This window comes from Cydia splendana, unplaced genomic scaffold (genome assembly GCF_910591565.1).
Source record: "Cydia splendana unplaced genomic scaffold, ilCydSple1.2 scaffold_49_ctg1, whole genome shotgun sequence".
NCBI lineage: Eukaryota > Metazoa > Arthropoda > Insecta > Lepidoptera > Tortricidae > Cydia > Cydia splendana.
Window position 1 is genome coordinate 933421 of NW_026946892.1, and position 16024 is coordinate 949444.

The 16024-nt window shown below is 41.9% G+C and overlaps 1 protein-coding gene and 1 long non-coding RNA gene across 4 annotated transcripts in view; one reads left to right on the forward strand and one right to left on the reverse strand.

Annotated features, from left to right (window-relative positions):
• LOC134805704 (uncharacterized) overlaps positions 1–4182 on the reverse strand; it is a 364302-nt gene extending 360120 nt beyond the window's left edge. The window contains exon 1 of the long non-coding RNA XR_010146370.1: positions 3954–4182. This is a non-coding gene — a long non-coding RNA (uncharacterized LOC134805704). The remainder of the gene's footprint in view (positions 1–3953) is intronic.
• A 3204-nt stretch (positions 4183–7386) lies between these two features.
• Positions 7387–13527, forward strand: LOC134805688 (uncharacterized). 3 transcript variants are annotated; one of them, XR_010146365.1, is made up of 3 exons: positions 7387–8385; positions 9222–9318; positions 9783–13526. XR_010146365.1 is itself a non-coding variant. In XM_063778942.1 (3 exons), the coding sequence occupies exons 1-3, from the start codon at positions 8058–8060 to the stop codon at positions 9797–9799; spliced, it is 336 nt and encodes a 111-aa protein (XP_063635012.1). In that variant the 5' UTR covers positions 7390–8057; the 3' UTR covers positions 9800–13527. The 3 variants fall into 3 exon arrangements, 1 of the variants encoding a protein (XP_063635012.1); XR_010146366.1 differs by having other exon boundaries at positions 7387–9318; positions 9783–9864; positions 10270–13521; XM_063778942.1 differs by having other exon boundaries at positions 7390–8279; positions 9783–13527.
• Positions 13528–16024: the final 2497 nt, after the last annotated feature.

Genomic DNA, 16024 nt, shown 5'->3' on the forward strand with positions numbered 1-16024 from the left:
CACATTTGGGACCCGGAATGCAAACCCTAGATTTTCCTTTCACACCACCACTCCTACTTCACTCCAAGAGGAGACAACCTCTTGATAAAACCCCAATCTAAGGTGGACCAATCGTGGCGAGAGATGCGTGGCTGAGGGGGAGCTCAGTCGCTAACGATGACCTTCGATACCGGGCAACCTCGAGGTGTATTTTGCCTTGTTCCAGCAAGCGGGGCTCTGCTGGCAACTGACCACATTTTTCCCTAGCTTCTCGTGGGATTTGTATGGAGAAAGCTAATAAAAAAACAGAAGGTACCCTGGAAGACCTATGCCAGGAACTAATGCCCCTGATGGTAGGTGCGGAAGACTCTGCCCAAACATCGGAGCAAGCGATGGAGGGAGTGGAGAGCGCCGACACGGTTGAAAGGAGCGATACTCATTGCCCAAACAACCCAACGGAGGCTCCCAACCCTGACACACGCAAGTCCGTCAAGAAATTGACGGGCTCTGTGAAGAGCCGCTACAAAGCTCTTAGAGGACTAGGAGTTGCGCACGAGGAAGCGCTACCACTGTCCGCAAAGAGCTTTGCGGAACTTAAGAAGATGGGGTACAAGTTCGGGTCCTCACACTCCAAACCCGAGCCGAAATCGGCCAAACGGCCGCGCTCGGAGGAGAAATCGCCAGCAAGTACCCAAAGGTGAGTGAGAGCCCTACAACCCATCCCCAACCTCCACAACCCTATAACGAGGTCCTTAGCCAGGTCCGGGTCGGAATCAAGGACTCCAAGCCGATGAATGTCGCGCAATTGGGGTCCCTATGCAATACCATCCTGCAAAAGATTGCGACTCTGGAAATGGACGAGGGACCAAAGTTTAAGGGTTATGCTTACAAGCCAGGCTGGTTACTCATTACATGCAGTGACCAAAGATCCAAAGCCTGGCTTGAGGAAATAACACCGAACCTAAAACCATGGTCGGAAGCCAACCTCGGGGTCATCCCTGAAAATGAGCGTCCTAAGCCTAATATAGGGATGGTGTTCATTCCTGAGATAGACGACTCCAAGGTCAAGCAGTCGCTATCTCTACTCTATGCGCAGAACCAGGGGCTGCACACAGAGATATGGAAGATTCTCCACACCAAAGTTGAGAAGGGCGGGGTTATGGTAACCCTGTCTCTAGACGACGTGTCGGTGGAGAACCTTCAAAAAAAGGGCCTAAAGGCAAACCTAGGTTTCCGGGAGGTCCAGTTTCGGCTAAAGGGCCAACCTAAGACCCAACAGCCAGAAACGCAACCCACCCAAAACCCAACACCGCAGCCTGCAAACCCTGTCCCACCCACCACCCTAACCCAAACACCCGCCCCAAAGGTGCCTTCTGGCCCAAAGCGGGCGGCTCCTTCCACCTCTAATCCTACTCCAGGATCTTCGGGGATGCAGCGGTTTCTCGCCAACAGGGGAGGCCACAGGGGCAAAAACCGTCCAAGGGGTAGAGGGAACGGAGGAGGCCACCAAGGACACAACAGTGCCCACCGCCGTGGCAAATAACGACGCTACCAGGGAAGGGGGGTGATGTTCCTACAGGCCAATCTACACCACGCCATAGCGGCCACTGCGGTCGTAGAGAAACTCTTCGGCGAAAATGGCCTGGACATCGCCCTCATACAAGAACCATGGATAAACAACAAATCCATGGTAACAGGACTCAACAGAGCAGGAAAGGTACTAATCTACGTGCTAAGCCGAGAGCCTGCATCGTATTTAACAAAAACATTAACTTCTTGCCTGTTACAGAACTATGCATTGAAGACACCGTAGCTGCCTATGTCAATCTCAAAGGGAGAGGAGCACTGAAGGTAATAGTTTGCTCCGCCTACCTGCCCGGAGAGAAGCAAGACCCCACAGAAGAACTGACTAAAGTGCTAGAGTACGCTCAGGCACAAAAGGCGGAACTTATTGTGGGGTGTGATGCCAACGCCCACCACACCATCTGGGGGAGCACTGGAATCAACAAAAGGGGTAAGTTACTCTCCCAATTTATCTTTACCAATTGTCTGCACTTGTTGAATAAGGGCAACACGGGCACCTTCGTAACTAGAGCTAGGCAAGAAGTATTAGATATAACCTTTGCTACTGAAAAGGCGGCAAGCTGCCTAGTCGACTGGCGTGTCAGCAGCGAAAACGCAATGTCGGACCACAGACATATTTTGTTCAGTGTTAAAGACTCTCTAGTTAGGGAATCACTAACGCGTAGAAATCCAAAAGAAACGTCATGGGAAGCCTATAAAGCTGACCTCGAAAACCGTCTAAAGGATTTACCTAAATATGTTAAAACACCAGACTCTCTCAACCTAACAGTTAACTTAATATCCGAAGGCATACTTAGGGCCTACGAACAAAGCTGTCCTTTGAAAGAGTCAAAAACTGCTAACTCAACGACGTGGTGGAACAAAAGGCTAGAAAACCTCCGCAGGTCCACACGTCGCTTATTCAATCACTCGACCACACCGAATGAGTGGGAAAGGTATGGTAGAGCGTTGACTGAATATAATAAACAAATCAGGAAGGCAAAAAGGAAGTCATGGAGAAGGTTCTGTGAAGAGATTGCCCAAACTAAAGGAGCACGAATTCACAAAATACTGTCCAAGACACCAACCAACTACCTCGGTCTTCTTAAAAGACCAGATGGCACTTTTACGAACACAGAAGAGGAAACTCTAGACCTGCTCAGAGGCACCCACTTCCCCGGTTCGTACACAACCAGTAACACACAGTTATGCGCCCAAAGGAATAATCAAATCCACAGGGCACGCTATATAGACTGGAATTTGGCAACTAACATCTTTAGACCAAACAAAATTAAATGGGCTTTGGGAAAATTTAAACCATTTAAATCGGCGGGAGAAGACGGAGTGTTTCCAGCGCTTTTACAGCAAGGACAGGACCTCCTCCTCCCGCATCTGGACAGAATATTCCGAGCAAGTTTTGCGTGGGGAATTATACCAGATCAATGGACTAGGGTCAAGGTACGATTTATACCAAAAGCAGGGAAAAAGGACTTTTCACAGCCTAAATCCTTCAGACCTATTAGTCTAACATCGTTCTTACTCAAAACGATGGAAAGAATCATTGATCAGCACATTAGAGCGAAATACCTGGTGGATAGACCACTAACTGTAAACCAACATGCTTACCAAAAGGGTAAATCTACGGAGACTGCCCTACTCGGCCTGGTTGACAAGGTGCAGAAAACCCTAGAGGAAAAGCAAACCGCTCTATGTGCGTTCCTTGATGTTGAAGGTGCTTTCGACGACACGCCCACAGAGACCATACTCAATGGTATGAAATCAAAGGGAGTAGACGAAACCACCACCAGATGTGTACATAGCATGCTCTCGAACAGAGTAGCCACTCTGACCATGAATACATGCATGAATTTTATACCACTAAAGGGTGCCCACAAGAAGGCGTTCTATCCCCACTATTACGGACCCTAGCACCAACTTCTTGCAATCATGTCAGGCCAAGACTTTGACACACAAGGATATGCCGACGACCTTGTAGTCATCGTCAAAGGCCCTTGCCTCAACACAATATCCAACCTAATGCAAGGAGCTCTAAACACAATATTCAAATGGTGTAGAGAAAATGACTTGTCCATTAATCCGAGCAAAACTGTAATAGTATCATTCACAAGGAAACGGAAGCTCGATAAACTAACAAAACCAAGACTTAATGGACAAATAATACCGTTCTCGGAAGAGGTCAAGTATCTAGGGGTCACCTTCGACCAAAAGTTAACTTGGAACCCTCACCTGAGAAACATTATACAAAAAGCGAAAATGGCCATGTGGTCATGCTGTCGAATAGCAGGAGCAAGATGGGGCTTAAGACACAAAATTGCTATGTGGTTATACGTAGTGAGGCCAATTGTCACCTACGCCTCCGCAGTGTGGTATAACAAAACCAGCCAAAAGACAGCAATAGACACTCTAAACAGCCTGCAACGCACGGCTTGTTTAACAGTAACAGGTGCCTTCTCCTCGACACCGGGAGCGGCCCTAGATGCACTGCTGGACATCATACCACTCCACTTGCAGGTGCAAAAGGTGGCCAAGCAGTGCGTCTACAGAATATGCACGCTAAACAGGCCAAAATGGCGCTCTCAGGCATTAGCCAATATAAAGGCCTGGGTTTTTGCAAATAGAACCCTTAGCATGCCCACTGATTACACGCACACCGAATGTCATCTCACCAAACTGTACACAGTAGAAATACCTCCTAGAGACAAATGGATCAACAACCAAATGTGCGTCGAAGAGGGAAGCCACATTTGGTATACAGATGGTTCCAAAAAAGGCAATGATGTAGGATGTGGGATCTATGGTGAGAGACCTAAGCTCAGAGCTAGCGTCAGCATGGGCATACAGGCCTCAATCTTCCAAGCAGAAGTCATCGCCATCAACAAATGTACGGAGATCAACCTGGATAGAAACCTAAGACACCAGCATATCTACATCAACTCAGACAGCCAGGCTGCTCTGCTGGCACTAGAATCCCTTGAGTCAAACTCAAAACTAATCCAGAACTGTAAAACAAACCTAAATGCATTGGCTAACTCCAACAAAGTCACACTTAGATGGGTACCAGGGCACTCCGACATTAACGGAAACGAAGAAGCGGACGAACTTGATAGAAAGGGCGCAGACACACCCCTGGTCGGCCCAGAACTGTTCTGTGGAATCACAAAACGGGATGCATATTCTCTGCTCAGCAACTTAGAAAAAACGAGAGCATTCGATTGGTGGAAGTTCGTTAAAGGACAAGAACACTCGAAAGCTCTAATCAAAGGGTTCAACAGCAGAACTGCTAAGGAGCTTTTAGGGCTCAAAAGGCACCAAACCTGCGCGGTGACCAGAATACTGACTGGACACTGTAAGTTGAATAAACATATGTTTCAAATTGGCAAGAAACGAGATGCGACATGCAGGTTCTGTCAGGAGTCAGAGGAGACTGCAATGCACATTTTCTGCTCTTGTGGACCACTAATGTCAAAAAGAAGTACCTACCTAGGGCGACACGTAGTGCAACCCTATGAGGTACAGAACATTACGGCCCAAAGAATCTGGAACTTTCTGGATGCAACGGGCATTAGTAATGAACTTTAAAGGGCCGTCACAATAGATCAATGCTGGTCGATGCGACACTCAAAGCCCACAACACCACAATAATAATAGCCATATAATCATTAAAGTGTCGTTCAGCAGTAGGATTGTAATCCAAATGACGAAAGAGTTACAAAATATACATGAGGCATTAAAAGCAATAAGGACATATTTAATAAAATTAGGTTCTGCTAGGCGTAAAAGAGAGATATTAAAGAAAAGATTAGACGAAGTCAAAGACTTGGAAGTACAATTTAAACATAATATCGATATTGCAAGCGAGCACGCCTCCAAGGGTAATTTAAGTGACGAGGACGTGACAAATATTAGTTCATTGAATGAGGAATTTCGGCAATTGTACAGTGAGGTTATTGCATTGTGTCAAGAATCTAAGGAGTCACTCGTACAAGCAATAGCAATGGATGTCTTTGAGTTAAAACAGCTCTTAATCTTAATGCCGTTAATGACAGATGACGAGGATATAACTCGTCAGTTAATAGATAACATCGAATATTACGAGTCAGGGTTAAAGGTTAAGTGTAAAGACAAATTAATCAACTTTGTATTGAAAAAAGACTATCTCAGTCAGCCAAATTAAGACTAAATGAAAAATATAACACAGTTCAAGAATTACTTGAGGACATGAGAAGTAGATTACTAGCACAAGAATCAGCTACTACCATGCAGACTAAACTACTACGGTATCGCCAAAATGATAGTTCCATAAACGACTTTGGACAGGAGTTAACAAAACTATTTGTAGACTTAACGATTGCACAAGCCGGCGGCGACGTCAACAATTTAAAGGTGTTAAAACCTTTAAATGAGAAAATTGTCATAAAAAGATTCGCCGACGGGTTGCGTAATCGTAGGTTTGGTACGGTACAATCATAGCAGCGAAAAATTTCGATTCGTTAAAAGACGCAGTACAAACAGCGCTGGACGAGGAGGTGACTACATTTAGGTACTTCGGGAACACAAGTAATCGGTACGTATCACAAGTACCACACTTCTGTGATGTGCTGCCTGAGCAGGAGTCACATATCCCCTCGGCCTGGAAGGCTGGAGAGGTTTACCGAGCTAGTGTCAGATTTGGGAGAAAGGGGACTTACGGGTTGTTAACACAAACACGGATAGTACACTGGTATAGACGGGGCTTTATGCCGTGTATTGTAAACACTTAATATCTAACACTTATCACTAATATGCCCTGGTCGGCCGGTTCTCTATGGTAGCGGCGGTATGCGCGAATGCCCTAGGTAATACAAACGCGAACCTAGCTCCGGGCTAGGTTAAGGGTAGGTCGTGGTAGGCGGGAATGATAGGGGAGATCGAGGGCAGGAGTTACGCCGGCCGACGGTGTCCGCTACAGGCCCTGCGTATGAGGATTCACTGGCAGGCGGTGACCGCTCCAGCTCGTGATGGAAGGGGATAGCCTGGCCTAGGCGCACATATGTCACCCCGGCCGCGACCACAGGAAAGGGACTAGGAGAGGTGTGTTGTCGAGAAGCGGCGGTGACGTAATGGGCCCTCTACTGAGTGCTGCGCGCGGTTATATAGCTGCCGGTTGGTGTTCCCCTCCGTCGCGCCCCGCGCGGCGCCGTCGTGTCGATGTGGCCGGATTCCGCTCAGGGCGCGTCGCTGCGGTGACATGGCGCGCTGGTGACATGGCTATGTCACATACCCCTCCCTGGTTAGGAGATTTTTACCTGGGGAAAAATCACCGTAAAATTACTAACCTAAATAGATATCTAGTTTTTTTTCTTTTTTAATTCATTTGATTGTACTGTAAGATTCATTAAAATTACTAATTATTAGAAACAGATTTAATGAAATAGAGTTGAATAATCTCTATAATTTAATAAATTTAAAAGTAACGTGATTGATAGTTGACCTTTGTAAATAGAAGGTAGTTGGAAGAAAGAATAAAAGACGACTGGCATGGCGGTTAAGGGGCATTCGGTTACGGGCAGAGGTGAAGGGAGGACGATTGTGAAGTGAGGTGATTGGAGATTGAACTGTAACGGAATATTGTGATCAGGAAATATATTGCTGTTATGGAAGAAGGAATTTTTATTACAGATCAGAAGTGGTAAGTACCTACAAGTCAGTATGGTATTCCTGAATGTATTATATTATGTAGGTATTAATATTAGAACTGATTGATTTAAATCTTAATTGCCCAATTAAGTGGTTACAATAGTAACAGTGGTGTAAAATTATTATAATTATATACCTATGTTTAATACAAAACATATAGAGTGTAAACTTAGCTTAAGTATTTTTTTATATAGCAATACATTTTGTAGTTGCCTTAAAATTTGTATCTGGCAACTCTCTCTCTTCCTTCTCGATCCGAACTAACCGGCACGTCCCGCGATCACTTTGTAATTTTATTTAATTCACAACTTCAATAAAAGTTCATTAAAACATAAAAGCGCATTTTGTATTCTCCATGCGCAAGTGGTCCTTCGAGGGAAAAGCATCAGTGTCCGATGTTTCGTCGAAATAGTGTTCGCGGCAAGTGCGTGCGCGAGCTGGCTGGCCGTCTATACCGGCTGGTATCTCGTCGTGGCAGTGCCTAGGCTGGCGCTGCTGGCCTGCAACTTCGTTCTATCTATCATAGAACGAAAATCATACACGGATTGGAGAAAGAAGCGGCGACCTCATCAAAAACCGCAAGTAATTCGGTATAAGTCGAATTTTTCGACCACCGGCATTCTTCATTTTTCAATATAGAGTGAAGTTGGCGCGATCCGCAGCCATCTTGCGGAACTTCGCAGCGGTTTTTGACATTTTGTGTCATCTGTCACGTTTGACATTGACGTTTATTAAAAATCAAAACAAAGTGCTATCAACGTCTCTGTGCCTTCGTTTAAAAGTGTTTGTGCCTTCGTTCGTCGTAAATAAATATTAAAATGTCTACCGAAATGGAGAAATTAAAAAAATTACGTGTTATACGCTCACAGTGCAAAGGAACCATTACAAGAATCGACAATTTTGTCAAGGATCCCGTATGTTTGGCAGCCGCCAGCGCCGATATATTGGAGGCGCGTAAAGAGAAGCTCATTTCCACCTTAAAAGATTACGAAAAGGTGCAAATGGACATCCTAAGTATTGATGAAGGCGACGGTGAACAGGTGGGGGATATTGAAGAGAAATACTATTCCATATTAGCAAAAATAAATAGCTCTCTTAAAATGTTAAACACAAAAGTGACTTCGGAGTGCCACAACGCATCCACATGTAAGTTACCCACAATTGAAATACCCTTTTACGACGGAAAGGATTTCACTAAATTTAAACCCTTTTTCGACTTATTTACTGCTGTCATTGATCAGAATAGCTCGCTGTCTGATGTGCAAAAGCTTTTTTATTTGAGAAAGTACCTACAGGACGATGCGTTGGCGGTTATTCTGAACTTGCCGTTGGTAAATGAGTCATATAAAGAAGCAATACAATTATTAAAAAAGAGATTTGACAACAAGGCTAGATTAGTTGCAAATCATATAGGTATATTGTTAGATATTTCTAATATACAAAAGGGCACAGCGGCTTCTATACGAACATTTGTTTCACAAATAAATCAACAGATGCATGCATTAAAAAATTTAGATGAACCCGTTGATAAATGGGACATGCTTTTAATATCAATTTTGACTCGAAAGTTAGATCAATTCACACACCGGGCATACCAATTAGACCGGGACTCTGACACCATGCCTACGATGGCTGGTTTCATTGAATATTTAGAAAAGCGTGCTATAGCACTCGAAGATAGTCATCAAAATAAACATAGTACCTACTATGATGGTGCTAACAAACATCTTAATAATAAGAGTACTTGCTATGAAGGTACTCACAAATCAATACCTAAGGTTACAAATGTGGTATCGAAGTCGTTGCCGCCCTGTAGGTATTGTGAAAATAAAGACCATCAGATATATAACTGTCCCATATTTAAAATTTTACCTATTGCTCAGAGGCAATCCTATGTAAATGAAAAACACATGTGTAATGTATGCCTCAATAACCATGATGGGAAATGTAAATTTACTTTTAAATGTAAAATGTGTAAACAGGGCCACAACACATTGCTGCATCAGGAGCGCAATGTGAATGTGGACAAGCCCAGGACAAATAATGATGACAGTCAACAGCCACTATCATCTGATGCTGGTGAGTTTGACATTGCTGTTAATACTATTTTAAATTGTGTGTCTGATAGTGGTGTTTTGCTGCCAACCATAAAGGTCAAATTAAAAACTAAAAATAATGAAGAGGTGACATGCAAGGCATTACTGGACACTGCATCTCAAGGCAGTTTTATTCGTTCAGATTTGGTAAGCAGGCTTGGCTTAAAACCTATGATTGAGCCAAACAATATTATTGGTTTCCGTAAACAAATATGTAAAGTGAATGAGTATGTCATTTTGACTCTTCAATCTTGTAAAAATAATGTTAAAATAATATTAAAATGTCACATAAGTGATGAAATTACTTCCAAACTGCCTCAAAGAACATTAGATGTATCTAAATATCATATCCCAAGAAATATAACTTTAGCTGATGACACATTTTACATAACAAATGATATCCCTCTGTTGCTTGCAGCAAACATCTATTTTGCTATATTGTTGCAGGGCTGCATAAAAACTGAAAATGGACCGGTATTCCAGAATACCATGTTAGGATATATTGTCGGAGGAAGTATCCCCGAGCAAGGTACTACATGTAATATTGTAACAAATTTAGTTAATAATATATCTGATGGTGAAAAATTGGAAAATGTAATGGAGCAATTCTGGCTCTCTGAAAAACTTCCCGAAGTGGAAAAAGCTACAAATGATGAGTTTATACAAGCTGAAAAAATATTTCAAGACTCTATATCACTCAAAGAAAATAGATTTTATGTTGATATGCCATTAGCTTTCCCCATGGAAGAGTTAGACCTAGGTGACTCATTTTCTGTTGCCTATAATAGATTCATAATGTTAGAAAAAAGATTACAAAAAGATCCTTTGTTATTTGAACAATATAAAAAATTTATTGACCTATATCTGGAATTAGGACATGCAAAGATAGTTGATATTGAGGGTTATGATTTAAATGGTCCTGTGTTTTTTCTAGGACACCACTGCGTGTTCAATCCGTCGAGTCGAACCTCACCTCATCGTGTGGTCTTTGATGGATCGATGAGATCTAGAAACGGGACATCGCTGAATCAAGTCATGCTGAACGGACCTGTTGTACAGAGTGAGCTCTTTGATATCCTTATTTTATTCAGGACTTATCCCTTTATTTTAACTTGTGACATTCAAAAAATGTTTCGCAATGTTTTTATAAATGAACATCAACGCGGACTTCAAAACATTTTATGGCGCGACTCGCCCAAAGACCCTATCAACTGCTTGCAGCTTCAAACTGTTACATACGGTTTAAAGTCGAGTACATTTTTAGCTACAAGAGCTCTAAATGAGCTAGCTAATATGCATAAGGATCAATTTCCTTTGGCCGCTCAGGCTATTTATAAAAATACATTTGTTGATGATGTGCTGACTGGCGCTGATGATGTAGAGACACTTCAAGAGCTGAAAAGGCAGATTGTAGAGCTTCTGAAGTTAGGTAGTTTCTCGTTACATAAATGGTGCTCGAACCACGCTCCAGTTTTAAGCGATATACCAGTTGAGCACAGACAAATTGATAGTATAGAGATAGGTCAAAATGACACCGTGAAGACATTAGGTCTCACGCTCGAAATAAATTCAGATAAATTGAGTTTCTCTTGCCCTGAAATTGATGAGGCAACAATACTGAATACAAAAAGAAAAATTCTCAGCTTTATTGGGAAAATGTTTGACCCACTTGGTTTAATTGGCCCAGTAATAGTGGTGGCCAAACTATTCATGCAAGAACTCCATAGCTCTATGCGGAAAGATTGGGACTCTACAATCCCAAGTGAAAAGTTCCTATACTGGTCAAACTTTTTAAATAATTTGAAGCAAATGGGTCAAATTAAAATAGAAAGATGTGTAAACCTTAAATTAGTATCAAATGTAGAGCTAGTAGGGTATGCCGATGCATCTCTTAAAGCTTTCGGGAGCTGTCTCTACCTAAGAGTTTTTATGACTGACGGTTCGGTTCAAGTGAACTTATTATGTTCCAAATCCCGAGTGTCCCCACTTTCGAAATCTCACACCATACCTCAATTGGAGCTTTCTGCTGCTCTACTTTTAGCGCAATTGGCAAGTAGGGTCAGTAAGATTTTATATGATAGACTTCCTCATAAAATATTTCTTTATAGTGATTCACAAATTGTATTGTGGTGGATCAAGACAGCGGCAGTTAAAAGTACCGTATACGTAAAAAATAGAGTCAAACAAATTGTAAAGCTGACTGAAAACTCGCAATGGCTGTACGTTAGGTCAAAAGATAATCCTGCTGACTTATTATCAAGGGGAGTTGAACCAAATAAGCTGCAGGAGTGTGATTTATGGTGGCATGGTTCGCCAAGTCTTTGTGATGTAAATTATACACATACTAACTTAGAAGAGTTTAATTATGACGATATCATGACACATGTAGAGTCGCATAGTGCTTCATTGGATGCGTCTTCTGACGATGTAGAGGGAATTTTGTGCCATACCACAAATGTAGAGCCTCTAGATTTATTAAGAAATTATTCTAACATTAGTAAACTTCAAAAAGTGATAGGTTTTATTTATAGATTTTACAATAACTGCTTGTACAAAGACAACAAAATAACAAGTAGTAATTTAACTGCAAGGGAATTGCGTGACTCTATGACGAAGATTGTACGTTGTACACAGGCAGAGCATTTTAGTAAAGAATTAGTCCTGCTCTCAAAAAATAAGCCTGTCACAATTAGTGATCAATTAGCATTTCTAGATAAAAATGGTGTTATTAGGGCCGTGGGGAGACTGCAAAATGCAGAGAACCTGTCTTATGACAAGCGGCATCCGTCTATACTTCCAAAAAACTCCTTTATCACCGATCTCATTATAGAACGAGAGCACTTAAGACTTATGCATGCAGGCGCTAGGCTAGTATTAGGCTCTCTATCTCAGAGACATCATCTTGTGAATGGTATACGAGAGGTAAAAAAGGTGGTGCATAAATGTATAAAATGTATACGTATGAAAGCTGAAGCAGCAAAGCAGTTGATGGGAGATCTGCCTAAAGAAAGAATCACTCAGAGCAGGCCCTTTCAGCATGTAGGAATTGATTTCTGCGGTCCGTTTAACGTAAAGGTCTCTCGCATTAGGAAGCCTATTATTACAAAAGGCTACATTGCGCTTTTTGTTTGCTTTGCTGTAAAAGCGATACACTTAGAACTTGTTTCTGATCTCACGACTGAAACCTTCTTAGCATGTCTTAAACGATTTATTTCTCGGCGTGGCATGCCCACAAACATATTTTGTGACAACGCAAAAACCTTTAAGGGTGCTTGTAATACATTAAAAGACTTGTATGACCTATTTTCCTCCAAAGATTGTAGAGACTCTGTTAACAAATACTGCTCAGATAACTATATAACGTTTAATTGGATACCGAGTTATTCTCCAACGTTTGGAGGAATTTGGGAAAGTGGCGTCAAAAGTGTAAAACACCACTTTAAAAGAATAGTAGGCAATCTATGTTTGACCTACGAACAACTTAACACTGTAATCATAGAGATAGAAGGAATTTTGAACAGTAGACCTATACTATCTGCTATTTCTAATGATTGTGATTATATAACTCCTGGACACTTCATTTGTGGCGCAGTCTTGACTGCTTATCCTGAAATTGATCTCACTGAAACCTCTGTAAATCAGGTTCCATTTTGGAAAATGTGCACTAAGCTTAAGCAAGACTTTTGGAAAACCTGGTCTCAAAGTTATTTGACCCAGCTTCAAAGCCGCCCAAAATGGAAATACCAGCAAACTAATTTAAAGGAAGGTGACCTGGTAATTGTTAAAGATATGAACACCTCTCCATTAAATTGGCCCATGGCTCGTATTGTAAAAACGTTCCCTGGTAGGGACGGATTAGTAAGGGTAGCTGATGTTAAAATAAATAATAAGATATTTCGTAGAGCCATAACAAAGTTATGTCCTTTACCTGTAATGTAGTATTAATAACTTGTCTAGTGTTTAGGTTCCTATTGGCGGGTCCACTCTTTACCTGTATGTAATATTGCCTGGCCCCAACTATGTTTAATACAAAACATATAGAGTGTAAACTTAGCTTAAGTATTTTTTTATATAGCAATACATTTTGTAGTTGCCTTAAAATTTGTATCTGGCAACTCTCTCTCTTCCTTCTCGATCCGAACTAACCGGCACGTCCCGCGATCACTTTGTAATTTTATTTAATTCACAACTTCAATAAAAGTTCATTAAAACATAAAAGCGCATTTTGTATTCTCCAACCTATACATATATTAGTAACACTTATATTGGTTGTTGTTAGTTGAAATTAATTATCATTTCGTATATCCTATGTTAGGAAGTTTATGTTTAACGGGCGCTTAGAAACAAAGACACCGTTAATTTTATCAAGAACAAAATAATTGGGTAAACCCATTTCGGCCTAGTCGTTCACTCGAGACCATTATACTGCAAGTTTTCTCTTCAAGACCAACAGTTAGGTTTTTTAGTGTTTGCTGTAATGACTATCCATAATATAATTAAAGCATTCATTACATCGCGGGTAGCGTGAAACCTTTGGAACACCGTTTTATTTTGAATAGTTCGGATACCTTTATGATTATTTACAGGTGTAGATCGGATTCTTTTAGTCTATGTATGTACCGCTTATTTGGTTACAACTTTTACCATATTTTCAATATATTACTTATCAATACGTCAGTATTATATAGCGGGGTTAAGTGTTTTCGAAATTATAAACTACTCAGACTGTAAATAAGTAGGAATGATACTTTTACTGGTAGTTACCGACCCGCCGACCTAGCCGGAGTTACAATCGCTGTCGCTTCGACAACGAAAAGCATTATGTATCTATATCACTCTTCCATATTAGCGCGACAGTGACAGTTGCGTTCCGATCGCTACGGAGCGTAAGCGATTGGCATCATGGCTACGCGGCCCGTTTCGTATTCCGGATCCCGTTTCGAATATCGGTTCCTGGATTTGGGTCCGTGCCGGATACTGGAACCGTGCCGGATGCATACCTGATTTGTGCCGGATGAGTTCCGGATCCATGCCGGATTCGTACCGGATCCGTCCCGGACTGGTGCCGGATCCGTGCCGGATTGGTACCGGATCTGTGCCTGATTAATACCGCATGTATATCATTTGCCGGATTCGTGCCGGATCTGAACCGGATGCGTGCCGGATTGGTATCGGATCAGTGCTGGATCCCGAATCAAAATTCAAAATTCAAAAATTCAAATTTGTTCTAGATTCCGTTTCTGTACCAGTTTTAGAATTTTCTCGTTTCGAAAAGCCTGTGTTCCGGATCCGTACCGGGATACGGACCTGTTTTGGATTTAAGATCTGTTTTAAACGTCCCGCATTCTACCCCGGAAGCAGTAACGTAAATTAAATAAATAAATAAAACAGTTGAATTTAGCTTAATAAGAACAATTTATATTTGTCTACTATTAACAATCCAAAGATTTAGAACTCTTCCATTGTTGGTGTTGTTTTCGAGTTCCATACTATGGACCATGAGGAAAAAAAACATCCAGGCGGCGCTTGAAAACTCCTGAGCGTGACCGAAAATCGAAATCTGATGATGGACAAGAACGCCGAAGCCGAAGTCGCAACCGCCGCCAGTCCCCGAGGAACAACAGACGGAGTCGCAACCGGCGAAGCCGCAGCAGCGGCAGACACGGCCGAGGCAATGAGAGGTGGCTTCGAAGATCAACACGGAAGGACAACACGGCCAGGATTGCTTTCACGTGGAAGCCGCACAGAACAGGAACGGATGGCTTGTATATCTTTGTCGTCTTCAGTTGTAGATTTTAATAGATGTCGTTTATTGCTTAAACTGCGAATATTTTGGTACAGTACCTTAAAGTTATTTGTATTGACGAAAGTTGTCTCGAGGTACGGGTTCACAGATTATGGGGGTGGAATCGTTGTCCAGGCAATGCTGTGGTGTCCTGTAGTTCGCTCAAGTTAGTTGTATGGGGCTCGTTAGCCTAATTTATAAGTTTTGATCTTGGTTGTTTCCTCTTTTGGCAAAATGTGACGTTAACGCTGGTAAAGGAAAGACTAAGTTACGTTTCTTCAGTATTTGTTCATAATTTAGTATATTAAAAAAAAAAAAAAACAATAACGATCGATGCGCTATACGCTATACACCGATATTAGTACTTACCTACGTAATAATGGGTTGAGCTAGGGCAATATAGGTTGATTGGCGCTGTGGTATATCCATGATATTTCGAAGATATTTAAATGAGTGTTAGGTTATTTCCTGACACTATTTAACTGTGATTTGAATGTACGCTGTAAAGTTGAGTTTCTCATCTTCCTCTGTCGGTTGTCAGTCTGCTCATCCAGAATAACACCTAAGTACTTTATAGACGAAGTTTTTCTATTGTTTTACAATTACATGACGTCTGGTAGGTACCAGTGGTAACTAATATATGAATAAACTTTTGACACATTTACAGACCACGAGGCGGAAGCAGCTGTTTTATACACGCACACATATCTCGTTTAGTCTGCGTTTAGAGTTACAAATTGTATTGAAGCCAGTTCGTCACCAAAGCTAGACCGCTTTCTGTGAAGGCGCTTACTGCATCCCAGGAAGCACCGTGAAATAGTATTGCCGTGTCATCTGCGTAGCACAACGTCTGCATTGGTCAGATCCAAGAAAGTCAAGTCGTTAATGTAGATTAGAAACAAAG

Excerpts from the sequence above, each read along its gene's own strand:
- LOC134805688 (XM_063778942.1), top strand. The coding sequence starts at position 8,058 with ATGTCTACCGAAATGGAGAAATTAAAAAAATTACGTGTTATACGCTCA. Across the intron at positions 8,280-9,221 it reads ATGAAGGCGACGGTGAACAG|GGCCACAACACATTGCTGCA; the intron begins GTGGGGGATATT and ends ATGTGTAAACAG.